This window comes from Amblyraja radiata, chromosome 31, assembly GCF_010909765.2.
Source record: "Amblyraja radiata isolate CabotCenter1 chromosome 31, sAmbRad1.1.pri, whole genome shotgun sequence".
NCBI lineage: Eukaryota > Metazoa > Chordata > Chondrichthyes > Rajiformes > Rajidae > Amblyraja > Amblyraja radiata.
Window position 1 is genome coordinate 5,648,981 of NC_045986.1, and position 27,205 is coordinate 5,676,185.

The window sequence follows — 27,205 nt, forward strand, 5'->3', positions numbered from 1 at the left end:
AATTAGTTTTCTAGATTGGGAGATAGAGAATCTTTCACATGTTCCACTGAAGGCAAACCAATTCCCGTCTAGATGTAAGATTGCTCGCATTAAGTGAATTATAACAGATACAATATTCAATCAGAAAGTGACACTGTAAAGAACATCAGTGTAATTCTCAAAAATCCCCACACTTGCTTCATAGCCAGAAGGGTTTGAAACTCCAGTGGTCCCTCCTGGTGGGAGCAGTTTTGACTGATATCCTCCGGTGGCTGGATAGATAACAACTTTGTCTTTCTCAGTGTTTATGAAGAGGCTTGAGCATGCAATGTATACTAATTCGCATTCCATTGATGGAAACGGGCCCTTCGGCCCACTAGTTTTATGTTATACCACTTTCACATCCACTCCCTACACACAAGGGGCAATTTACAGAGGTCAATTAACCGACAAACCTGTATGTCTTTGGGATGTGGAGGAAACTGCAGCACCTGGAATAAATTCACACAATCACTGACAAAATATGCAAACTCCACACAGGCAGCAGTTGAGGTGAGGATGGAACCAGGGTCTCTGGTGCTGTGAGGCAGCAGCCCGTCCATACATGCTATCTGACCTCTTGAGTGCTTCCAATACTCTCTATTTTTAACTTTAGTTATTCTTAGACTTTCAACAACTTTCTCTTAACAAACCAAATCTTCCATATCACTTCGTAGTTGAAATCAGACAAACTTTAAAGATTGAGACCAGGAAAGATGGTCAGAGGCAGGTTTAAAGTTGTATTTGGGAGGATTTTAACACAGTATTATAAAATCATGATACTATAACAACATTGAAAAGACATTTGGACAGGTGCCGGGGAAAGAAAGGTTTAGAGGAATATGTGCAAAATGCGGGTAAGTGGGACTAGCATAGATGCGGCATCTTGGTTGTCATTGGCAAGTTGGGCCGAAGGGTCTGTTTCCGTGCTGTATGGCTCTATTTATAACAGCTCTGTAAATACTGACAGATTCCAGTTCCCTAACTTGCAACTGATTCCAGCAGTAAAATAGAAAACATTTGTTATATCATAGGTGTTTAATTAATCTACACCAATAGATGTTCGTGTTAGTAAGTCGATATATCCATGAATAAATATAAACCCTTAGGATGATATGGTTCACGCTATTCTTGTGACCAGTGAGAACACTGATTCCCTCTAGGATTTATTTAGATCCTTCACTGGAGCTATGCAGATACTAGTGTTAAAATCAGTCTGCCTCATTCAGTCTCCAAATAAACTGTTTGAAATGGAGTGTTCTATCCAGTGACATGGTGAAAACAGCTTTGTATCTGGTGGATTAGTTTTAGAACAAAGAATAATCTGAGTTAAATTCATATTATTTCCAATAAATATTAACCAGCAGATTTATTACTGTGAACAAACTGTTTTGTAAACGCAATGTTATGTTGTTTGTCTTAATGTGCTTTTTGACCCTATGGATTATGTTACTGTAACTTTGACCTGATCAAAGTCTGCACAAGTTCAATCATATCTGGGTTTATTCATTCATGGAAGTGCTTCATTGGGGTTCTCCTCTGGAAAAGCAGGGCAATTTGGTTAAAGGAAACCGGCAGTTTTTGTGTTTGAAAAAGTGCCTATAATACACTGTTATTTTGAGAGGGGCATCCTCATACACTGGGGTTAATACATCCTCATACACTGGGGTTAATACATTTCTAAGAATGTTTGTTTCCCTCATATCCAGTACTTGGAACATAGAACAATGCAGCACAAGAATACTGTAGGTCTGTGCTGGACATGATGCCAGTTGTTATCTGCTTGCCCCTTATTCAGGGGGAGGAGGGGACGAATGGGGCCAGGAGAAAGCTTGGCCAGTCATGGGTAGATACAGGGGAGGGGAGGGGATGGGCAGATATTTGAGCAAAAATTAGCAATTAAATGATATGTGAGATAAGGATTGAAGAGTGCGAATCGTGAAGTCAGAAGGGATGTAGGTGTAGATGGGAGAAATGGGCTCAAGTCCGGGTGGGCGCAAGTCCGGGTACAGAGAAGAGATGGGTGGAGGGGAGGAGATAGGCCATTTTTGGTGTATTGTGCACAGTTCATAAGTTATAGGAGCAGACGTAGGCCATTCGGCCCATCAAGTCTGCTCCACCATTCAATCATGGCTGATCTATCTTTTTCTCTCAATCCCATTCTCCTGCCTTTTCTGCATAACCTCTGATTCCAGTTCTGGTTGCTCCATTCTAGGAAAGATGTGGAGACTTGGGAGTGGGCGCAGAGGAGGTTTACCAGAATAGAGGGTTTCAGCTACAGGCAGAGATTGGCTAAACTTGGATTGTTTTCTCTGGAATGTCAGAGATTGACGGGGGACTTGATAGAAATATATTAAATTATGAGAAGCATAGATAGGGTGGACAGTCAAACCCTTTTTCGCACAATGGAAATGCCCATCACAGGAGAGCACAGGTGAGAAGGGAAACGTTTAATGGAGACATGCAGAGAGTGCTGGGGAGCCTGGAACACATTGTCATGGGTGGTGGTGCAGGCAGATACAATAGTGTTGTTTAAAAGACGTTTAGATAGGCACATGGAACTGCAGGGAATAGAGGAGTAGGGTTCATGTACGAGCAGATGAGAATCAGTTTACTCAGCATCATGTTTGCCACAACATTTAAGGCTGAAAGGCCCGTTCCTGTGCTGTGCTGTTCTATGTTCTCAAAAAAGACAGTCAGGTTGGTTTGACATGATATCTTCAACAAACCCATACTTGCTCTACATAAACCCATTTCCACATTAACCCATTTTCAAAGCGATCAAAAACCATTACAGAATGCGGGAAGGAGCTAAGGAGATTAGAATATCCTGAGTTCTCTCTCTAGTGCCGTGCTGAGTTAATTATGGGGTAGCCGTTTTATTCCACTTCACCCAGAGCCCGAGTAAAAATCATTCACTTGAAAACGTGTATTTGTTCAAAAGCATTGGGCAAGGATGGAATTGAGTTGAGGCTTAGTTCTCCCACTTGATCAAATGAAGAGTTTTAGCTGGTGCTGACAAATGATAAATTCTCTGTGTGCCAAGTGGTGAATGGCATAATCAGACCATAGTATGAAGAAGTACTTGCCTGATGAAGAGTTGTCAGTAGCCTAGTCTATTGGGTACAATACCATTGGAAAGATTATATAATGGGAAATTGTACATTTCCATGGAAGGAGGGATTTTTTTAACACCTATATTTTGGGGTCTTTTAAAAATCATCTCGGATCTATTATTCCTCGTTATGAAAAAATCCAAGAAAATAGTAAACTGCAGCAAAAAATATTAGTTCACGTGAGGTTCCAGCAGGGTAATCAATCTGCAGCATTCTCGAAGAAAGAATGATTAAGAACTTTACCACGGATTAAATTATTTGCACATAATGCTCAAGGTGTACAGGAAACCACTTGTGAAAGAGCAAAGCTAATATGCCGATAGATTTGCAACTAAACAAATATATGTATATATATTTTTAATTTCAGTATAGACTTTATTCAGGTAATAAATATATACAATACATGAGCCGTGCAACAAATTCATCTGACATTTTTGGGGGCTATTTGCAAATGGAATTGGATGCTGTGCAATGTGAGATTGTGTCATTTGGAAAACATGGCAGAAGAGACGATCCCAGGAATGCTTCTTGGTCAATGCTGAGTTAGTTGGTCCTGAGAGATTCCCAATGTTGATTCATGATTAGTGCTGAGGGAGTGGTGCATTGTTAGGGCTGCTGTTTTATGGATGTGTCCTTCCGTTGAAACCATCTCTTCTGCCAGCTATTTGTAAATGATCACATGATGATATTTGTACAAATCATTCTGGGATCATTCTTGTAAACCTCCTCTAGTTCCTCTCCAATGCAGCACATCCTTCCTCACATATGGGCCCAAAACTGCTCACAATACTCCAAATACCATCTGACCAATGCCTTAGAAAGCCTTAGCTTACATCACTTTTTTTATATTGTAGCCCTTTTGAAATAAATACATTGCATTTGCCTTCCTAACTACCGATTCAACTTGAAAATTAACTTTTTGGAAATCCTGCACCAGCACTCCCAAGTACTTGTGCACCTCCAATTTCTGTATTCTCTCCCCATTTAGAAAATAGTCTACGCCTTTATTCCTACTACCAAAATGCATGACTCCACACTTTACTACGCTATATTCCATCTGCCACTTTTCATCCCACTCTTCCAACCTGTCCCAGTCCCTCTGCAGTCCTTGGCACTGGGCCTGTATTCGTTGGAGTTTAGAAGAATGAGGGGGACCTCATTGAAACGTACAGAATAGTGAAAGGTTTGGATAGAGTGTATGTTTCCAATAGTGGGAGAGTCTAAGACTAGAGGTCATAGCCTCAGAATTAAAGGACGTTCTTTTAGCAAAGGAGATGAGGAGGAATTTCTTTGGTCAGAGGTGAATCTGTGAAATCCTTTGCCACAGAAGGCTGTGGAAGCCAACTCAGTGAAGGCAGACCTAGATTGATTCCTGTTTAGTACAAGTGTCAGAGGTTATGGGGAGAAGGCAGGGGAATGGAGTTAGGGGGGAGAGATAGATCAGCCATGATTGAATAGCAGAGTGGACGATGGGCTGAGTTGCCTAATTCTGCACCCAAGTGGGCGGCGCGACCCACGTGGCAGCAGCCTCTGCAGTCCGTCTGTCTTTTTTTATTTTCTTGTCTCGTTTGAGTGTAGTTGTAGTGTTTTTCTTTAACTGGGTAAGTGTGGGGGGCGCGGGGGGGTGGGGAAACTTTTAAAATATTTTCCCTGTACGGAGGACCCAACCTTTTCTCTGTTGGGTCTCCGTTGTGGTTGGGGCCTAACACCGTGGAGCGGCCTCCAACCGGAACGACCTGGGGCTCCAGTCGCGGAGCTGCGGACTACTCACCTACTCAGTTCGGAGCGGGAGGAGCTGTGGTGGCGCGCTGCTGCAGAGATTCGGAGGCTCCAGCTGCCGGCCCGGTGGACGGTGACATCAGGAGCCCGGCGGGTCCCTGGTGGGAGACCGCTTTTCGGAGCTGCCGCAACGGCAACTTCTCTCGCCCAAGTTGTGGGGTTGAAAATCACCTGGAGCGCGGCCTTGCTTCGTCCGGCGCGGCTTTAATGGTCGCGGGACTTATTTACGCCGGGGGCTTTGACTTTGACATCGGGAGGAGAATGGGGAGTGCAGGGGAGAGATAAGACTTTGCCTTCCATCACAGTGAGGAGGAGATTCGCTGTGATGGATGTTTGTGTAAATTATGTTGTGCCTTGGTTCTTTTTCTTGTTGTCTGACTGCAGAAACTAAATTTCGTTTGAACCTCAATGAGGTTCAAATGACAACAAATAAGTTGTATCATTGTATCTTATCCTATCACATGATCTTATGATCTACTACTCTCATAAGTGTATATACTTTTATCAGGTTTCCCCGCAACCTCCAATGTTCCAGAGAAATCCAAGTCTGTCCAACCTCTCCCTGCAGCTAATACCCCCTAATCCTGGCATAATTCTGGTAAACTGCACCTTTTTCAAAGCCTCCAGATCCTTCCTGTAAACTAACAACCAGAAATGCAGCAATACTTGAAATTCGGCCCAACCAAAGTCCTTTAAGGCTGCATCATGACTTCCTGATTCTTATACTCAATGACCAACCCATGAATGCAAGTATACTATATGCTTATTTATGACTCCATTTATTGTTTTGTCACTTGAACTCCCAGATCCCTCTGTACAACAATGCTGGGAAGGGTCATGCCAGTAATTGTATATTTTCCCCTTACATTTGCCCTCCCAAAGTGTAACACCTCATACCTGCTCCGATAGAACCCTATGTGCCGTTTCTCCATTCATTTCAGTAGCTGATCTGTATTCTGCTGTATACTTGGACAGCCTTCCTCACAGTCTGTGGCCCCAGCATCCTTACTAACCAACCCATCTATGTTTATGTCCAAGGTAGACATAACTCAGCGGGTGAGGCAGCATCTTTGGAGTGAAGAAATAGGTGATGTTTCAGGTCGAGACGCTTCTTTAGACCGAATCATTTAGTCAACAGAGTTCACAGGATTACTTTGGCTTTGGGAATTAATTGAACTGTGATATTCGAGGGAAACAAGAAAACTGTATGGTTGACGTTGTCAGGTTAATGACTTAATTTCAGTTTATGTTCATCTGTTTCTTATCAACCATCGGGCTCAACATCCTCTGCATATAGTTTGCAGTCCATGCTGTTTTCAGCTCTTTTTTTGATAAAATAACAACAGAAGAGGAGCAAAAGGAGACCAACTGGCCTCTCAAGTTTGCTTCCCTGCTCAATACGATCGGTCATGGTTAATCCAATCTTGGCTTCATGAACACTTTACTGCAATCTTGCCACCCTTAACACCTTCTGGTTCAAATATCTGACAAACTCTGTCTAGAATCTATTTCAAGGCTCCACCTTCACAGCGGTAGAGAATTCTAAAGACTTGTGACCTCCCTGTTTCTTTAGAAATAGATACGTACTGCAACAATTTATCAGGGCCTTTTCTATGTATATTGTAGAACCCTAGTCTAGAAGGAAAGGGCAGTAGATATTTGAGAGCACCAATATCAAGTTTGCATTCAATTCACACATTATCCTAACTTGAAATTATTTTCTTTTTTTTCATTGTCATTACTTTGGATCTCTATCTTAAATCAATAAATACTGGGTTTCAAATGCCTCCTACACTTTGGATATGAATAAAAAAATAATCATACCCGACTGTACCCTGTACATTCCTTGGGTAACATGAGGGGGAACTTCTTTACTCAGAGAGTGGTAGCTGTGTGGAATGAGCTTCCAGTGAAGGTGGTGGAGGCAGGTTCGTTTTTATCATTTAAAAATAAATTGGATAGTTATATGGACGGGAAAGGAATGGAGGGTTATGGTCTGAGCACAGGTATATGGGACTAGGGGAGAATACGTGTTCGGCACGGACTAGAAGGGTCGAGATGGCCTGTTTCCGTGCTGTAATTGTTATATGGTTATATGGTTATTGTAATGTGAAAATAATGAGTACCTCTAAACTCTCTTTTTTTAAACAACCCTTTCCACATTAGATACAGATGATCAACATTTTTATTTAGATTATGACTTCCCGTCTTTCTGTTTCTGTGAGAATATTTTGACTGTGGATACGTAAGTTTCCTTAAACAATAAATACGTGGATAGTCCGATTAGAGGAAGGACCACATATTGGGTCTTGTATTGAGAAATGAGCCTGGCCAGGTATTGGGTGTTATGGTAGAAGAGCATTTTGGAGACAGCGATCATAACTGAATAAGTTTTAAGATTGTTTTGAATTGTGGGTCTGGATGTTGGGGAAGGGACAAGGTAGATTACAATGACCTAGGCATAAATGTAGTTGGTTTGGTGAGTAAGTTTGCTGATGACACCAAAATTGGAAAAGTTACAGACAAGGAGGAAGGCTGTCAGAAGATACTGAGGGATATAGATCAGCTGCAGAAATTGGCAGAGAGATAGCAGATGGTGTTTAACCATCAGTGGTGGTGTTGCACTTTGGCGGGTTGAATGTAAGTAGAAAGTATACGGTTAATACAACATTGATGTATGGACGGATCTTGGAGTCCAAGTTCATAGTTGACTGAATGCGGCAGCACAAGTAGAGAGGGTGGAATAGAATGCATATGGTCTGCTTGCCTTCATTGCTGGAGCATGGTGTGTATTAGTCATGGGGTCATAGGACTTTGTTTAGGCTGCATTTGGAGTATTGCATGCGGTTCTGGTTGCCCCATTACAGGAACGGTGTGGAGGCTTTGGAAAGGGTGCAGAGGAAGTTTACCAGATTGCTGCTTGGATTAGAGGATTTCAGCTACAAGAAGAGGTTGGATACACTTATAAACATATAATAACCATATAACAATTACAGCACGGAAACAGACCATATCGGCCCTTCACTTATTTCCCCTAGTCCCATCTACCTGCACTCAGACCATAACCCTCCATTCCTTTCCCATCCATATACCTATCCAATTTATTTTTAAATTATAAAATTGAACCTGCCTCCACTGGAAGCTCATTCCACACAGCTACCACTCTCTGAGTAAAGAAGTTCCCCCTCATGTTACCCCTAAACTTCTGTCCCTTAATTCTCAAGTCATGTCCTCTTGTTTGAAACTTCCCTACTCTCAATGGGAAAAGCTTATCCACGTCAACTCTGTCTATCCCTATCATCATTTTAAAGACCTCTATCAAGTCCCCCCTTAACCTTCAGCGCTCCAAAGAATAAAGACCTAACTTGTTCAACCTTTCTCTGTAACTTAGTTGCTGAAACCCAGGCAACATTCTAGTAAATCTCCTCACTTCACTTAGATTGTTTTCTGTGGAATGCCAAAGATTGAGGGGAGATTTGATGGACGAATATAAAAGGATGAGAGGCAGAGGGTAGACAGTCATAACCCATGGGGGAAATGTCCAGCATTACAGGGAATAACTATAGGGTGAGATGGAGAAAGTTTAATGGAGATGTGCGGGGCTATTTCTTATAGGATGATAAAGCAAGAGAACATAACACCTGATGTTTAATACACGGATGGAATATGTGAGGATGATTGAACAAAATTACAACTTTAATAATTGTAGTTATTTTGAAGGTTTGAAATTGGGTCAGACGTTTGACATGGTTCATAGGGTTGGTTACTCAAATTTTGCATTAAAAGTTCTTCCAATACCTCGGATAATGGGGAAAAAAACAATTTATTGTGCATCTCATTGGGGGGAAATTATTTTCTGACAACAGAGTTGCCCTTGTCATAATATATGCCAAAGAGAGACACAAAATGCTGCAGTAACTCAATGGGTGAGGCAGCATCTCTGGAGAAAAGGAATAAGTGATGTTTCAGGTCAGAATGCTTCAGATTGACTGAAGAAAGGTTCTGACCCGAAACATTATCAATTCCTTTTCTCCAGAGATGCTGGCTGACCAGCTAAGTTGTGCCTATCTTCAGTGTAAACCAGTATCTGTAGTTCCTTCCTATACATAAGGGATGCCATATTTATTCTCTGATCTGGAAGTACGATGACATCGGGAACTCGCGGGTCCCTGGTGGGAGACTGCTTTTCAGAGCTCCCGCAACCGCAACTTCTCCCGCCCGGATCGCGGGGTTAGAACGACCCGGAACGGGGCCTTGCATCGCCTGGCGCGGCCTTAACGGCCACGGGACTTACCATCGCCCGCCGGGGGCTTTATCAGGAGAAGAATAAACAACAGGGGAGAGACATGACTTTGCCTTCCATTCACTGTGATGGATGTTCAGGAGGAGGAGGAGCCATCTTGGGGAATGGCTGCTAACCAGCAGCCATCCGTTTAATTCATTTTTTAAAAAGTTTTTAGTAAGTCTTGTTCTTCGTTTGTTGGAGAAATGGACTTCTTACTGTGGGGGAAAGGAGGTAATTATACTTCTAGGTCCCTAACTGGTCGGTGAGGCAACTTTTTCTCTGGGCTGCCCGTCGACCCGTCCTCGTGGCCTACCAGCGGGCGTGGAGCACCTCGGCTTCGGTGGCGGCACAGCGCTGGAGCGCTATCGCGGAGCGGAGCGGGCGATGCCCTGCCTGGGTCGCCGCGCTGGATCGACGTGCTGGAGCTCCGGTGAGATGTGACCGCTGGATCAACACTTCCGGGCTGCGGGTCTGCAGAGCGGAGCGGACGGCGCCGACCTTAACATCGGGAGCCTGGGAGCTCCAACCCGGCGTGGCCTTGTCGGCTTCGGAAGCCGACAATCCCCTGCTAGGAAGCTGCCGTTCCAGGTGGCCCAGCCGCTGCGAGGACTCTCCCAACGCCGGGGCAACACCACCCGGCCAGAACGGCCAGGAACATCGGGCCTCCGTAGAGGCAATAGCGGTGGCCTCAATAGGCCTGACTTTGGGATGGGGACTGGAATTTGTGCCTTCCCCCACAATGGTAACCACTGTGGGGGGATGATTTTTCTGTGTGTAAGTTAACATGTTAGTCTGTGTCCAAGATGGCTGTCGGAAGGGAGAGTGGATGCTGGCACGCTTAAGCAGCCGCTGCTCTCTCTTCACATTGTGTTTTTTGATTTTGTGTCTTTGGAACGATTTCTATCTTTAATTTGTGTATTGATGATGTCCTTATTATTTATTTTTCTCCGACTATATGTTTTTTTTTCTCTTCTGTTAACTTTTGTAAGGTGTCCTTGGGTGTCCAGAAAGGCGCCAGCAAATAAAATGCATTATTATTATTATTATTATGTAAATTGTGTTAATTGTGTGTCTAGGTTTTTTTCATGTTTGTATGACTGCAGAAACTTAATTTCGTTTGAACTTAGGTTTAAATGATTCTGATTCTGATTCTGATACTGTATGATAGTTCTTGTACTTCCTCGACACTGAAGTATCTTCATGGACTATGTGCTCAGAACATTATGAACTTTGGAAATCGAAACAACAGTGGTTATTCATCCTTTATACCTGTTTTGCCATTCAATAAGATCACGGCTGATCCTTTCTCTCGACATGACTTTTCTGCACTAACTCCATATTCCATGATGTTTTACTCACAGAAATTGATTCATCTCTTTCTTAAGCATAATCAATGAATGAATATCTAGCCTCTCTGGTTGAGAAATTGCTCCATTTCTTAGATCTGAAAGGCTGCCCTTATTTCGAAACAGTTCCAGATCTCCCACCCTTGAGAAACAACGTCCCTGCTTCAACCGTCTCAAAACCCACTTCACACCTTTTTAAATTCTGGAGGGCACATATCCACTATGTTAATATCTACTTGAACAAAGGCCATAAGATGTAGGGGCAGAATTAGGGCCATCAGGTCTGCTCTGCCATTTGATCATGGCAAATCTACTGAACCCTCTCAACTCCATTCTTCTGCCTTCTCCCTGTAATGTTTAACACCCTTACTTATCAAGAACCTATCAATCTCCGCTTTAAACATACTCGGCGACTTGGCTTCCACTCATGTGTGGTAATGAATTCCACAGATTCACCACCCTCTGGCTAAAGAAATTCCTCCTCATCTCCATTTTAAAGGTATATCCATTTAATCTGATGCTATGCCTTCTGGTCTGGGACTCTCCCACTACTGGAACGATTCTCTCCACATTCACATTATCTTAGCCTTTCATTATTTGGTAGGTTTCAATGAGATCCCCCTCATCCTTCTAAACTCCAGCAAGTACAGGTCCAGAGATTTCAATTGCTCCTCATACGTTAAGCCAATCATCCCATGGATCATTCTTGTAATCCTCTTCTGAACCCTCTGCAACAGCAACACATCCTTCCTCAGAAATGGGGCCTAAACCAGCTCATAATATTCGAAATGTGGCCTGACCAGTGCCTTATAAAGCCTCAGCATGGTACCCTTGCTTTAATATTCTCGGCCTCTCAAAATGAATGCTGACATTGCATTCCCTACTGCCAACTCAACCTGCAAATTATCCTTTTGGAATCCTGCAGTAGCATTCCCAACTCCCTGCACCACCAATTTCTGAATCCTCTCCCGATTTAAAAAATGGTCTTCGCCTTTATTCCTTCTACCAAAGTGCATGACCGTACACTTTGCTATGCTATGTTTCATTGGACACTTTGCCCACTCTCCCAACCTGTCCAGGTCCTTGTGCAAACTCCCTGCCTCCTCAACACTACCTGCCTATCATTGTATCACCTGCAAACATAACCACAAAGCCATCAATTGCATCATCCAGATCATGAATATATAACGTGAAAAGTAGTGGACTCTACACCGACCCCTGCGAAACAACACTAGTCACTGGCAGCCAACCGGGAAAGATCCCCTTTATTTCCACTTTGCTTCTGGCAGCCAACCATCCATGTTAGTAAGTGGCCACTAATACCATAACACTAATCTTGTTTAGCAGCCTTACCTTATCAAAGGCCTTCCGAAAATCTAAGTAAACAACATCCACTGACTCACCTTTTTCTATCCTGCTTGTTTGTTCCTCAGAGAATTCCAACAGATTTATCAGGCAAAACCATGCTAACTTTGGCCTATTTTATCATGTTTTATCTGTGCATCCTACTTTTATGAAATATTCTTTCGTGTGGTGTCTAATGGAAGCTTAAATTTATCAATTTCCCCCTTAGATGTTCTGCTTATTACAATCTCAGTAGATTTGTCAAATATGGTTTCCACTGTATTAATTCTGCTCTATTCTAACACCATTTATCTAAATGTCCTCGTCAACAGATCCTGTGGCTTTTTCAGTCCCAAAAAAATCTTTGCTACCTTTTTGTTTACTTTCTTTAATTCACGGCTTTATTTTTCCTGTGTTTACTTTTGTGAAGATGTGTTCAATTTGTCTAACATTTCTTTATTCCGCAATATAATTTCTCACGCCTCAGTCTGCAAGGGTCCTGCATTAACATGCTAATCTTTTTCTTTTAACACATCAATTGAAGTTTTTAAAGTCGATCTTTTATGCTTCTTGTTTGCAACTTCTCATGAGACACTTCAGACCAGAGGCAAAAGCCAAAAGGAAATGCAGAAAATGGGCAAGTCTTGTTTACAAGGCAAATAGAGAAATTGGCATGTGACACTGTTGCAGTAGAAGGGTGAAGGGCTGGATCTGAATTACTTCCACAAATTGGATTAGTGATGCAAAGAACAATGAATGTTTTTTTTAGGCAGTTGTAAAGCCAGTTTTGGCAGAGTACAACGTTTTACTTGTACATTTCCAATTGAGGTTTATTTGGGCTCAGGTGTGGAGTAATGTTTCATTTATCTGAGTCCCTGGAGGCTGATGAGAACAGATGGAAGCTGGCAGATCAAAGGTGATACGAAGCTTTCAGGCAGGTTTGGGCACGTACATTTTGGCAAAGTTTACATTTTCCCTGTATGTCCTGCGTGATGTAATAGTCACACACTGAGGCCCTCTAGCTTCCCACTGGAAACATTAACATGCATTGAAGCAAATGGCATGCAGAATAAATGCATGCATTGTACTCAACTCTCACAGGAGGAAAGTGCACGTGACAAAGCATATGCTTATGAACTTTTCCGGTTCGACTAATATTATTGATTTAACATTAACATTATTGCATGGACAGGCAATGTTTATCTTTGTTGATTTTGGAGTGTCAGTATCTGCAACTAAGGCAGGATTGAAGTCAATATAAATCAGTTGGCCGTCTTTGTGTGAACTTTGTAGGTCTCACTCCCACTCTTGAAGACTTAAGTTGGGTGACTTCGCAATGCATTGATAACATGGTGCAGCATTTTCAGAGTAAATGTCTTTGGAAATAACATTAAATCGCGTCTGCAGTAAAGATTCCATGGCAGTATTCTAAGGAGAACATGTAAATCTTCAGTAGATTAAAAAATGCTGGAGAAACTCAGGTAGCATCTATGGAGAAAATGAGTAGGCGACGTTTCGGGTCGAGACCCTTCTTCAGACTGATGTCGGGGGGGGGCGGGAAAAAGAAAGGAAGAGGCGGAGACAGTAGGCTATGTGGGAGAGCTGGGATGAGGGAGGGGAAGGAGGGAGAAAGTAAGGCTACCTGAAATTAGAGAAGTCGATGTTCATACCACCGGAGTGTAAACTACCCACGCGAAATATGAGTTGTTGTTCCTCCAATTTACGCTGGGCCTCACTCTGGCAATGGAGGAGGCCCAGGACAGAAAGGTCAGATTCAGAATGGGAGGGGGAGTTGAAGTGCTGAGCCACCGGGAGATCAGGTTGCGTAGTACAGACTGAGCAGAGGTGTTGGGCGAAGCGGTTGCCGGGCCTACGCATGATCTCGCCGATGTAGAGAAGGTGACATCTATGACAGCGGATGCAGTAGATGAGGTTGGAGGAGGTGCAGGTGAACCTCTGCCTCACCTGGAAAGACTGCTTGGGTCCTTGGATGGAGTCGAGGGGGGAGGTAAAGTGACAAGTGTAGCATTTCCTGCGGGAAAGTACCAGGGGAGGGGGTGGTCTGAGTGGGAAGGGATGAATTGACCAGTGAGTTACGGAGGGAACGGTGTCTACGGAAAGCAGAAAGGGGAGGAGATGGGAAGATGTGGCCAGTGGTAGGATCTCGCTGGAGGTGGCGAAAGTGTCGGAGGATTAAATTTTGTATGCACCGGCTGATAGGGTGGAAGGTGAGGACAAAGGGGACTCTGGCCTTGTTATGAGTAGGGGGATGGGGAGTAAGAGCAAAGCTGTGGGATATAGAAGAGACCTTGGTGAGAGTCTCATCTATAATAAAAGAGGGGAACCCGCGTTTCCTAAAGAATGAGGACATTCTGATACCCTGGTCTGGAACACCTCATCCTGGGTGCAGATGGGGCGGAGACAAAGGAATTGGGGGTAGGGGATAGAGTCCTTACAGGGAGCAGGGTGGGAAGAAGTGTAGTCAAGATAGCTGTGGGAGGCAGTGGGTTTGTAGTAGATGTCGGTCAGTAGTCTGTTACCTGCGATGGAGATGGTGAGATCAAGGAACGGTAGGGAGATGTCGGAAATGGTGCAGGTGAATTTGAGTGCCGGATGGAAATTGGTGGTGAAATGGATGAAGTCAGTGAGTTCTGCATGGGTGCAGGAGGTAGCACCAATGCAGTCCTCAAATTAGAAGAGGTAGAGTTCAGGGATAGGGCAACAGTACGCCTCGAACAGGGATTGTTCAATGTATCTTCAAGTGACCCAGTAAATACTCTTCTTTTAAAAATAAAATCATCAAAATCAACCAAAAACGATCATTCACCTCAATATTATTTATGGGATTCTGGCGACTGCTTTATTGGGTTCCAAAATATGCTCTGATGCTTTTTGGAATATGGGACTTTCTTTGTGTTCAATTCTTTGGAGTGTATAAACAGAAATGGCAGAAGTGTAGAACCATTGTGACCTCGCTCTTTGCTCTCTCGCACTGTAGAAACAGTCTGCATCAACTTTGCATCTCCGGGATGGTCTAATTGGAGAAACGTTTACAACCTAGCATTGGACGGCACTTTGGCTTTACATGCCATCAAATTTCCTTTCATTTATTATTTACAACAGAGCTGATTTCTCCCTGAGTGAGATTCAGCTTCTGTTCAAAAATTGTCTTTTTTTAATATAAGCACAATTTTGCAGTACACAAAAGACAGTAGGATCATAGAAGATAGAACAGTTCAGCCCACAATGTTTGTGCTGTACATTATGAGGAATTAAACTGACCTCAGCTGCCTGAACGTGATCCATATCCCTCTAATCCCTGCACTTCCTTGTGCCTATCTAAAAATCTCTTAAATGCCACGATCATATCTGCCTCTACCACCCCTGCAAGGTTTTCAAGGCCACCGCTATTTTCTATGTAAAAAACTTGCCATGTACATCTCCATTAAACTTGCCCCCTCTCACCTTATAGCTATTCCCTCAGATCCTCGAGGCAGCATCCTGGTAAAGAATAAGTTCTGAGTTCTGCCCACAGTTTGTTCTTTACTCACAATTCCATAGACTACAGAGAAGTATGAGGTGTTGCATTTTGGGATGTCTAACAAGGACAGGACCTACACAGTGAATGGTAGGCCTCTGGGGAGTGTTGTAGAGCAGAGGAATCTCAGAGTGCAGGTGCATGGTTCCTTGAAGGTCGAGTCACAAGGTGGTCAAAAAGGCTTTTGACACTTTGACCTTCATCAGTCAGAGTATTGAGATAATAAGTCGGGAGGTCATGTTGCAGTTGTATAAGACGTTGGTGAGACCGCATTCAGAGTATTTTGTTCAGTTCTGGGCACCATAAAAACATAGAAAATAGGTGCAGGAGGAGGCCATTCAGCCCGTCGAGCCAGCATCGCCATTCATTGTGATCATGGCCGATCGTCCCCAATCAATAACCTGTGCCTGCCTTCTCCCCATATCCCTTCATTCCACTAGCCCCTAGAGCTCGATCTAACTCACTCTTAAATCCATCCAGTGACTTGGCCTCCACTGCCCTCTGTGGCGGGGAATTCCACAAATTCACAACTCTCTGGGTGAAATTTTTTTTTTCTTACCTCAGTCTTAAATGGCTTCCTCTATATTCTAAGACTGTGGCCCCTGGTTCTGGACTCGCCCAACATTGGGAACATTTTTCCTGCATCTAGCTCGTCCACTCCTTTTATAATTTTATATGTTTCTATAAGATGCCCCCTCATCCTTCTAAACTCCAGTGAATACAAGCCTCGTCTTTTCAATCTTTCCTCATATGACAGTCCCGCCATACCAGGGATCAATCTCGTGAATCTACGCTGCACTGCCTCAATCACAAGGATGTCCTTCCTCAAATTAGGAGACCAAAACTGTACACAATACTCCAGATGTGGTCTCACCAGAGCCCTATACAACTGCAGAAGAACCTCTTTACTTCTATACTGAAATCCTCTTGTTATGAAGGCCAACATTCTATTAGCTTTCTTCACTGCCTGCTGTACCTGCACGCCAACTTTCAGTGACTGGTGTACAAGGACGCACAGGTCCCCCTTGCCTAACCTAACCCCATGGAGATAATAATCTGCCCCTTGTTTTTGCCACCAAAGTGGATAACCTCACATTTATCTATATTATACTGCATCTGCCACGCATCTGCCCACTCACTCAACCTGTCCAGGTCACCCTGCAACCTCCTAACATCCTCTTCCCAGTTCACACTGCCACCCAGCTTTGTGTCATCTGTAATTTTGCTAGTGTTGCTCCTAATTCTCTCTTCCAAATCATTAATATATATGGTAAACAGTTGCAGCCCCAACACCGAGCCTTGCGGCACTCCACTCGCCACTGCCTGCCACTCCTACTCTTTGCTTCCGGTCTGCCAACCAATTTTCTATCCATGTCAACACCCTACTCCCAATACCATGTGCTCTAATTTTAGTCACCAGTCTCCTGTGCGGGATCTTATCAAAGGCTTTCTGAAAGTCTCGATACACTACATCCACTACATCCATACTCTTCATCCATTTTACTTGTCACATCCTCAAAAAATTCTAGAAGATTAGTCAAGCATGATTTCCCTTTCATAAATCCATGTTGACTTGGACTAATTCTTTTACTGCTATTACCTCTTTAATGATTTACTCCAGCAACTTTCCCACCACCCAAGTCAGGCTAACTGGTCTGTAATTTCCCATTATAGGAAAGATATTGTCAAGCTTGAAAGGGTTCAGTAAAGATTTACAAGGATGTTTCCAAGATTAGAGGGTCTGAGCTTTAGGGAGAGGTTGAGTAGGCTGGGTCTGTAGATTGGCTACTTCATACTAGCCAATTATAGTGCTTGTCAGTAATGACTCCACCTAGTATGTGCTTTATATTATCAAGAGCTTGCCTATGCTAGTTAATATGAGTAGCTGCTAGGAAATGTAATGTCCTGCAGATCCTTGCTGTAAGTAGATTTAATAAATGTGTGTTGTATCTTGATATGTGTTCGACTCAGTCATTACATAGTCAGAAGTGGGATTGAGTTTGAGCTGAACGTCTTTGGCACGATCAAGTACTTTCTTCAGATTAATGGTTTGAAGTAAGTCAATTTTGAACCAACCAGAGTAAGAGTTAATTGTTGTCTGCAGTCATCCGGCGTGGCTGACCAGATAAACAATACAACACCCCGCTCGCAATCCGCCCATACTTCCTGGTTTGCGATGAATTGGTATTACAGGTCGGGATTATAGTTAAGGGCCACAAGGTCGTGGTATCAGCTGTCCTCTGGGACAAATACTTCGACGCCATCCACAGAGGCCACCCTCCAAAGGGAACAAAGCATGTTTTACAGGCCTGGTACGACCAAATACACACGCAAAAAAAACAAATTTTGCGCCATCTGCAAAAGCCTGAGACCACATCAGCAGAAGCAGCCTTTACTGCCGGTTCCTCCTTTCCCATGGTCTACGTTAGCCAATGACATATTCGAATGGCATGGGAAACACTACCTGGTTCTTGTTGACTCTTACCCGGGCTGGCTCGAAATTACTTCAAACCATTACTTCTGAAGTGGTTATCGAGCAGTTGCAGCATCACCTCTCCGTGCACGGCTCCCCTGCACGTCTTCTGTCCAACAATGGCAGATAATTCACGAGCCAAGCTTTCAAAAACTTTGCGAAACAATGGGACTTTCGACATATTACCAGCAGCCCTGAGTTCCCACAGTCCAACGGACTCACCGAAAGCGCAGGTCTGAAGCGCAAAACAACTCATGGAGCGGTCCTACCTTGCCAAATCAGACATGTACCTGGACTTGCTCAACCTAAGGAACATTGCAAGGGATCCATACTGGGTTCCCCAGCCCAACGACTGATGTCTCGCCAAACCCGTGCACCTCTGCCTGTGTCCCAGCAACTTTTGCAGCCACAAGTTTGTTCCCCGGCTGCAGTCCAGAAACAACTACAATTCAAACATGACACATAGAAAGCTTCTTTGACAAATCCTCTCGCACGTGGGCAAGTGGTCCGTCTCCTGAACAACAAGGGCCATGCACGTCTGGGTCACATCTACGGCCCTGCCAAAGAATCGCGCTCTTATCTGGTTGAAACGGACAAAGCCATCTACTGATGCAACCGTCAACATAGGAACTGCAAGGAACTGCATCCTGTGACTCTGCATCCAGATGTCTCGTGTTTCGTACACCCTCCCACAGTCGGTCCCGCGACCCCGCTGCCAACTAGTGTTTCCACTGCATCCTCCCCACGGTATTTGGCGACCAGCTCGCCCATCTCATCACCCTCCCTGCCTGTCAGGTCGCCGGTCGTTTCCCCAATTCCCTTCCCGGTATTTTCTCCGGTGAAAAGAGGTGAGGTGGATTCGTACCGCACACGGGCCGGATGGGTTTGCAGGCCTCCCATTCAATATGGTGATTTTGTGTAATTTTACAAACTTTCCCAAATGTGTTATTAACATTCCACCTATATTGCTTCCCCATGGATGCTTCTTTTGTTTCTACAAGAAAAGATGTAGATTGGCTATTTCATACGAGCCAATTATAGTTCTTGTTAGTAATAACTCTGCCTAGTATGTGCTTTATATTATCAAGAGCTAGTTATTATGAGTAGCTGCTAGGAAATGTAATGTCCTGCAGATCCTTGCTGTAAGTAGATTTAATAAACATGAGTTGTATCTTGATATGTGTTCAACTCAACTCATTACAGGGTCTCTATTCCTTGGAACTCAGGAGGATGAGGGGTGATCTTATAGACGCATATAAAATCATGAGAGGAATAGATCGGGTAGATGCACAGAGTCTCTTGCCCAGAGTAGGGGAGTCGAGGACCAGAGGACCTAGGTTCAAGGTGAAGGGGAGAAGATTTAATAGGAATCTGAGGGGTAACTTTTTCACACAAAGGGTGGTGAGTGTATGGAACAAGCTGCCAGAGGAGGTAGATGAGGCTGGGACTATCCCAACATTTAAGAAACAGTTGGACAGGTACATAGTTAGGACAGGTTTGGAGCTCATGGACCAAGGTGGGACTAGCTTAGCTGGGACATGTTGGCTGGTGTGGGCAAGGTATCTGGGCCTGTTTCCACACGGTATCACTCTATGACTATGACTCTATGACTATGACCCAAGTATTTCCCTTACATTTGTAGTTATTACACATTAAAACTAAACATAATTTCTCCTAATAAAACACAAAGTGTTGCGGTAACGGAACGGGCCAGGCAGCATCTCAGGAATGAATGGACAGGCGATGTTTCAGATCGGGGCCCTTCTTCAGAGTAATTGCAGCAGGGGCCAGAAAGCTGGAAAGGAGTTGAGGGCGGGACACGGTCTGGCAAGTAAATACAGGTAAGGGGGGATCTGGGGGGGGGGGGGGGGGGGGGGTAATTAGCAGATGGGTGGACAAAGACTAGAGATGAAAAGTCTTGTCCACCAGTGTCAGATTATGAGAGAAGAGGAGTGAAATGTAAAGTCAGGGGACTCGGTGAGGGAAATGGGGCGGTGGGATAGTAGGGGTGAGGGGCAGGGGAGATAGGGATGTACCTAAAATTGTAGAATTTGATGTTCATACTGTTGGGTTGTGAACTATATAAGTGGAATATGAGGTGCTGTTCCCCAGTTTACATGTGGCCTCACTCTGGCAATGGAGACTCGGGATGGAAAGGTTGGTATAGGAATGGGAAGAGTTAAACTGGTTACCAACCGGGATATCCATCAGGCCTCGCTGGTCTGAGTTCAAGTGTTCACTGAAGCAGTCACCCCGTGTCGATGGTTGGTCTCACATATGTAAAACCCACATCGAGAGCACCAACAGCAGTAGGTGAGGTTAGAGGAGGTACTTGTGAACCTTTGTCTATGGGTCCCTGGATAGAGGCGAGGGAGGAGATGTAGAGACAGGAGTTACATTCCTGTGGTTGCAGGGAGGGGATGGCTTGGGTGGGAAGTGATGAATTAACCAAGGAGTTGCAGAAGGAGTGGTCCCCACGGAGAGAGGTGGGGGTGGGAAGATGTGACTGGTGGTGGGATCACATTGAAGTGGCAGAAAGGTCAAAGAATTATGTATGTATGTGGAGACTGGTGGGGTGAAAGGTGTGGACCAAGGGAACTCTAATCTTGTTCTGTCTGGGTGAGGGGTGCAGGAGTAGAACTGAGGGACAGAGAGGAGACATGGGTGAGACATCCATTCATGAAGAACTGGGGCAGAGACCAACTTGTGGATGCTCGTTGCCACCCCACCTCAGCTCACTAACAATCAAGCCCCCACATCTCTGTACTGCATAGAACAATGGCTTCTGACCGCAAACTAGATATTGCAAACAAATAGTACTTCACATGATGGATGCCTGTGCTTCATTTTTTCTTGTATTTCATAGACACAGCCATTTATGATAATATTTATCTGTAAATAGATTATAGTAATCAGTTTGTGATAAATGGTCTTAGTATGCCATGGACAGGCTCACCAAGTGTATTTTACATTTGTTAAGCTATGGTAAGGTAGTTGAATATAAGTTTGCATTTTTGCATTATAATTAAATCAGTATGAACAACGGACACATTTACCATGAGCTATATGATCATGGGCATCGTGTTATATTATTGTTTACAAGAACAACATGAAAACATCAGCAAAGGATAAGGATGTTTGAGATGGCAAGATCCTGCTCAAACTTCCTTTTGAATTGGATCCACTCCATTGTTAAAGTCATGAGAGATCTTTTCTATACCACTAGGGCTACCAAAGGAATCTAGCAATAACTATCCGGGTCCAACCTTAGAGTTGGTCTGTCTTTTGCTTTGGTCTTTGAAGCGCAGTTAACTTTTTTAAACCTACTGACTTATGTCAGTGAGTTGATCACCCTCTTGCAATCAGATCGTTAATGTAAAGGGGCTGTCCCACTTGGGCGACCTAATTGGCGAGTTTAGAAGAGTTTGAAAAAATGACATGTTGAAGACCTCCTTCGACCTCCTTCGACTATGTTGAAGACCACCTTTGACTACCTTCGACTACCCTCAATTACCTACGACTAACATGCCGACCTATTAAGACTAAACCTATGAGTAAAAAAAGTATCAATTTTTTCCATGGCAACCTTTTTTTACTCGCGGGCATTTCTTATCATATTGAAAAAATCACCGCGACCTAGCTGTGGCCTCGAGTAAGCGAAGACCACTCTCGAGCATGAAGGAGAGTTATGAAGATCTCCTACGACCTCGTGTCGACCGTGCTGCGAGTATGATTTGAGGGCAAAAGGGCCTGTCCCACTTGGGCGACCTTATTCGTGAGTTCTGGCGAGTTTGCCCTCGACTCATACTCAGGGGAGTGGGCGGGACAAAGATAGAATGTAGTCAGAGACAGTAAGACTGGTGGGAGTACTGGGAAGGGAGAGGGAAAGCAAGAGAAGTCAATGTTCACACCGCTGGGGTGTAAGGTACCCAAGCGAAATACTGTATAAGGTGTTGTTCCTCCAATTTGTGCTGGGCCTCACTCTGACAATGGAGGAGGCACAGGACAGAAAGGTGAGATTGGGAATGGAAGTGCTGAGCAACTGGGAGATCAGGTAAGTTAAGGCGGACTGAACGGAGGTGTTCAGTGGTATGTTCAGGAGTATGTGTACTCCCTGAAGCTGATCTCCATTGTCTGAAAAGGAATATGGAATATGTAGGGACTTTAAAAAGGGTCATGAATCTTCAATTTGATATAGCATGAACTATATTTAACAATTATATTTAACAATAATAAAGCTTAATTTGGGTAGCTACGTATGTGCAATAAAAAATAATCAAAAGCAATTCTGTGTCTCTGATTGTGTTAATAACTGTATGTCTCTTTTGGTTGTAGGATACCTTACCCATCACTGGACCATCTTATATCCAAGATGGCTCAGTCTTCTCCAGCAGATGAAGGCCCGACATTCGAACATCTCTGGAGTAGTCTGTAAGTGTGTCATTGTTTTATTTTTGCAATTGTGAGATAGACTCAGCAACAGCAAAACAGTTGTCCTTCCAAACAATATTAATACTTATATAATCATAGCCAACCTTGGAGATGCTTTTAATAGAAGACATATTTAAGGACAGAAAAAATGGAGGGGTCAAGTCATAGTCATAGAGTGATACCGTGTGTAAACAGGTCCTTCGGCCCAACTCGCCCACGCCAGCCAACAGTGTCCCATCTACCCTAGTCCCACATGCCTGTGCTTGGTCCATAACCCTCTAACCCTGTCCTATCCATGTACCTGTCCAACTATTTCTTAAATGATGGGATAGTCCCAGCCTCAACTACGTCCTCTGGCAGCTTGTTCCATAAAACCACCACCCTCTGGGTGAAAAGGTTACCCCTCAGATTCCTATTAAATATTTCCCCCTTCACCTTGAACCTATGTCCTCTGGTCCTCGATTCTCCTACTCTGGGTAAAGGACTATGTGCATCTACCCGATCTATTCCTCTCATGATTTTGTATACCTCTATAAGATCTCCCCTCATCCTCCTGCGCTCCATGGAATAGAGACCCAGCCTCCTCAACCTCTCCATCTCGCTCACACCCTCTAGTCCTGGCAGCATCCTCTTAAATATTTTCTGAACCTTTTCAAGCTTGACAATATCTTTCCTATAACATGGTGCTCAGAACTGAACACAATATTCTAAATGCGGTCTCACCAATGTCTTATACAACCGCAACATGATCTCCCAACTTCTATACAATACTCTGACTGATGAAGGCCAAAGTGCCAAAAGCCTTTTTGACCACCTTATCTACCTGCGCTTCAACCTTAATGGAACCATGCACCTGTCCTCCTAGATCCCTCTGCTCTACCACACTGCCCAGAGGCCTACCATTTACTTTGTAGGTCCTGTCCTCGTTCGACATCCCAAAATGCAACACCTCACACTTCTCTGTACTAATTCCATCAACCATTCCTCCGCCCACCTGGCCAATCGATCCAGATCATGCTGCAATCTTTCACAACCATCTTCACTATCGGCAAAACCACTCACTTTTGTATTATCTGCCAACTTGCTAATCTTGCCCTATATGTTCTCATCCAATCATTGATGTAGATGACAAACAGTAACGGGCCCAGCACCGAGCCCTGTGTTACACCACTAGTCACAGGCCTCCATTCTGAGAAGCAACCTTCCACCATCACCCTCTGCTTCCTTCCATGGAGCCAATTTGCTATCCATTCAGCTATCTCTCTTGGACCCCATGAGATATAACCTTCCAGAGCAGCCTACCACATGGCACCTTGTCGAATGCCTTACTAAAGTCCATGTACACAACATCTACAGCTCTGCCTTCATCAACCTTTTTGCTCATGTCTTCGACTCAGCTTGTTCCATACACCCATCCACTATGTGAAAAAGTGTTGATTTCTTCAGGAGAGGAGCATTAATGACTGATTGGAAGGAAAGAGATGCATGTTTGGGGGGTGAACATGGGTCATAGATACATAGGTGCATGTGTTGGCCCTTCGAGCCAACACCGCCATTTAATGTGATCATGGCTGATCATCCACAATCACTACCCCGTTCCTGCTTTCTCCCCATATCCATTGATTCCGCCAGCCCTAAGAGCTCTATCTAACTCTCTTTTGAATCGACCCAGTGAATTGGCCTCCACGGCCTTCTGAGGCAGAGAATTCCACAAATTCACATCTCTCCGGGTAAAAATGTTTTTCCTCATCTCAGTTCTAAATGGCCTACCCCTTATTCTTAAACTGTGGCACCTGGTTCTGGACTCCCCCAACATCAGGAACATGTTTTCTGCATCTAGCGGTCCAATCCCTTAATAATTTTATATGTTTCTATAAGAACCCCTCTCATCCTTCTAAATTCCAGTGACAAGCCCAGTCGCTCCATTCTTTCATCATATGACAATCCCGCCATCATGGGAATTAACCTCATGAACCTACCCTACACTCCCCCAATAGCAGCAATGTCCTCCTTCAAATTAATACTAACTGTATAGAAAGGAACTGCAGATACTGGTTTACTTTGGTGATAGACACAAAATGCTGGAGTAACTCAGCAGGACTTGCAGCGTCTCTGGAGAGAAGGAATTGGTGATGTTTCGTGTCGAGATCCTTCCTTAGACAGAATCAGGGGAGGGAAACTGGAGATATGGATATGTAAGGTGTGAAAATGACAGATCAAAGCAAACAATGATCAAGGAAATGTAGAATGTTGGCTGTGGGGAAGGTGACAACGAGGCATACAAAGGTGAGCCAAGAAACAATGTTCGATGGACAGTGGTTTAGTTGGACTAGGACAAAGTTAGCTGGAATTGAACCTCATGACAAGGTGAACTCGATGAGGCCTATATCCCTACAGCAGTCCAGGAGTACCTTCATCAGAAAGACAGCAGCGGTTCAAAAAGGTGGCTCATCACTGTAGTTATGGTGAATGAAGGGCCAAAGGCTGGACATCTGAAGTCTAGAAGTCCTGTTTGTAAGTTTGTTTTCCCGTCTTGGCGCAGTAAGAAGTAGAATTGTGAGGTGCAAAACTAATGTGAGTAGTCAGCATTAGACAATAGGAAGAGTGAGGCCACAGGGGTTTACAGACTTAAATGTGAATTGAATACTTCTGAATGGGGAAGAAAGGATTTCAGAGAGGAACGTGAGCATCAATTCAGTAACACCGAAGAAAACGCCAAAGACAACACGGTTGGGGGATGGGCAGTGATGGTTTAAAATGAACATAAAAATGAAAACTGTCAGTGTCTGGGGAAGAAATGAACAGAGTTACTGTGGGAGAAAGGTCATAGGAGAGCAGCCACAGGCTAAGGAGAAAAGTGTATAATAAACGGCTCTATAATATATTTAATTAAAGCAAGGAACTACAGATACTGGTTTACAAAAAAGGCACAAAATGCTGGAGTAACACAGTGGACCAGGAAGCATCTCTGGAGGTATTTTGGGTCGCAATCTTCCAGAAGGGAGCCGACCCGAAATGTTGCCTGAACATGTTTTTCAGAGATGCTGCCTGCCCACTGAGTTATTCCTCCACCTTGTGTCTCCATAAGATGCTTACTTCTTGGGGTCTATCTTCATCAGTTAGCACAGTGCTCCTTTCTGGTGAAATTAGCTATTGGTGATTTTGGTTCTCAACATAGGAGGTAAATTATAGGTGAAATAAAATTAGCTACACCAGGAATCAATATCAGGTGACCGGTGAGGTTAGGAATGAACATCATTCGTCGTTGGTCCCAATCAGTCTGTCATCTCCGTTGATTACTCTGGGACTTTATCTCAGAACTGCAGCAGTCATTGTGGAGAGTCAGAGTTGCAGGAGAAGGAGGGACTGCTCTAAGGTGGTGGTGGTGGTGGTGGTAGTGGTGGTGGTAGTGGTGGTGGTGGTGGTGGTGGTGGTGGTGGTGGTGGTGGTGGTGGTGGTGGTGGTGGTGGTGGTAGTGGTGGTGGTGGTGGTGGTGGTGGTAGAAGGGGAAGGATGAGGCACGACCTTAACTCCTGTACCTTGGATGACATGACAGCATCTTCACATGCCACTGATTTAAAAAAGATGACTAGCTGTACAATCATGGCCAAACATGTACCAGTTTAATTCTCAGTTGTGATAGGCTTCAAGAATTTGCCCGAAGAGTACTGGTAGACATCAAGAATTTGCACAAAGTCCAAGAACAGTTTATGTCCCATCGGGTTTGTGGACGTTTTAACCTGCTGTTCTTTCAAGGAGCTGCATACAAGGAAATCATAGAAACATAGAAAATAGGTGCTGGTTCTGGACTCGCCCAACATTGGGAACATTTATTGTATCTAGCTTGTCCAGTCCTATTATAATTTTATATATTTTTATAAGATATCCCCTCATCCTTCTAAACTCCAGTGAATACAAGCCTAGTCTTTTCAATCTTTCCTCATATGACAGTCCCGCCATCCCAGGGATCAATCTTGTGAACCTACGCAGCACTACCTCAATCACAAGGGCATAAAATTAATTAGATGTTTTTTGTTTTGCAAAAGCCCCCTCCAACCTTTGAATTAAAACAACTCTTCACATGCTTCTTGCCAAATATTGAAGAGTAGGAAATAATGAAAGAGTAATCTGAAGGGCCTCAACCCGAAACATCACCTATCCATGTTCTCCAGAGATACTGCCTGACCCCCTGAGTTACTCCAGCATTTTGTGAGCTTTAATGAAGAGTAGAGTTGGCATATCTGAAATTTGGATTGATTAAGTCGGATTGCATTTGGTGACCTGTTGAATGTGTTTGCTTCAGGGAACCAGACAGTACCTACTTTGATATCCCACAGACCAACCTCTCCAGCAACAACGAAGCTGTGCCAAACTTGCCACAGAACCGAACCGAGGTCTGCATGGATGTATTTCAGATGAGGGACATGAATGAGTCTGTGATGGTGAGTTTGATCAAGCTGCCTTGGTTCATTTTATGTTGATTGGTAATAGAATAATGGTCAAAAAACGTTGGGTTGTTTAGTGTAACAACATACAGTATCAACAGGCTTCAACTGAAAATCAAACCTTTTAACTTTCCTCTGTCATAAATCTTAGATATTCATTGTTAAGCATTTAAAATGTTGTGGGGCATCCCAAGAAGAATAAATGTCATAAGGATTGGATAAATGAATTGACAAATTGGTTTCTAAAACTTGGATCACATAAAGGAACATTTTTGTGTGGCGAGTGATTTAATTAACAAAAACATGAAATGCAATCGAGATCTGACACTTAATGCAAGTTGCACTAATTCCACAATTTTAGGTCTGGTTCCTTTGTGTATCTTCTGCACAAAGGTCACCAGGTGTACACGGCAGTGTTCCACCATGGAGC

The 27,205-nt window shown here is 43.9% G+C and overlaps 1 protein-coding gene and 1 long non-coding RNA gene across 3 annotated transcripts in view; one reads left to right on the forward strand and one right to left on the reverse strand.

Annotated features, from left to right (window-relative positions):
- Positions 1-11,920: 11,920 nt before the first annotated feature.
- Positions 11,921-27,130, reverse strand: LOC116990627. Its single transcript, XR_004416583.1, has 3 exons — positions 27,120-27,130; positions 26,071-26,078; positions 11,921-11,958 (listed from the first exon to the last, which is right to left on the reverse strand). It is a non-coding gene; the product is annotated as an uncharacterized LOC116990627 (long non-coding RNA).
- The window catches only part of tp73 (tumor protein p73), a 258,574-nt gene continuing 253,608 nt past the window's right edge, over positions 22,240-27,205 (forward strand). For both annotated transcript variants that reach the window (XM_033048498.1, XM_033048499.1), the window contains exons 1-2: positions 22,240-22,330; positions 26,634-26,772. In XM_033048498.1, the coding sequence (XP_032904389.1) occupies positions 22,272-22,330; positions 26,634-26,772 (198 nt within the window). In that variant the 5' untranslated portion in view covers positions 22,240-22,271. The remainder of the gene's footprint in view (positions 22,331-26,633; positions 26,773-27,205) is intronic.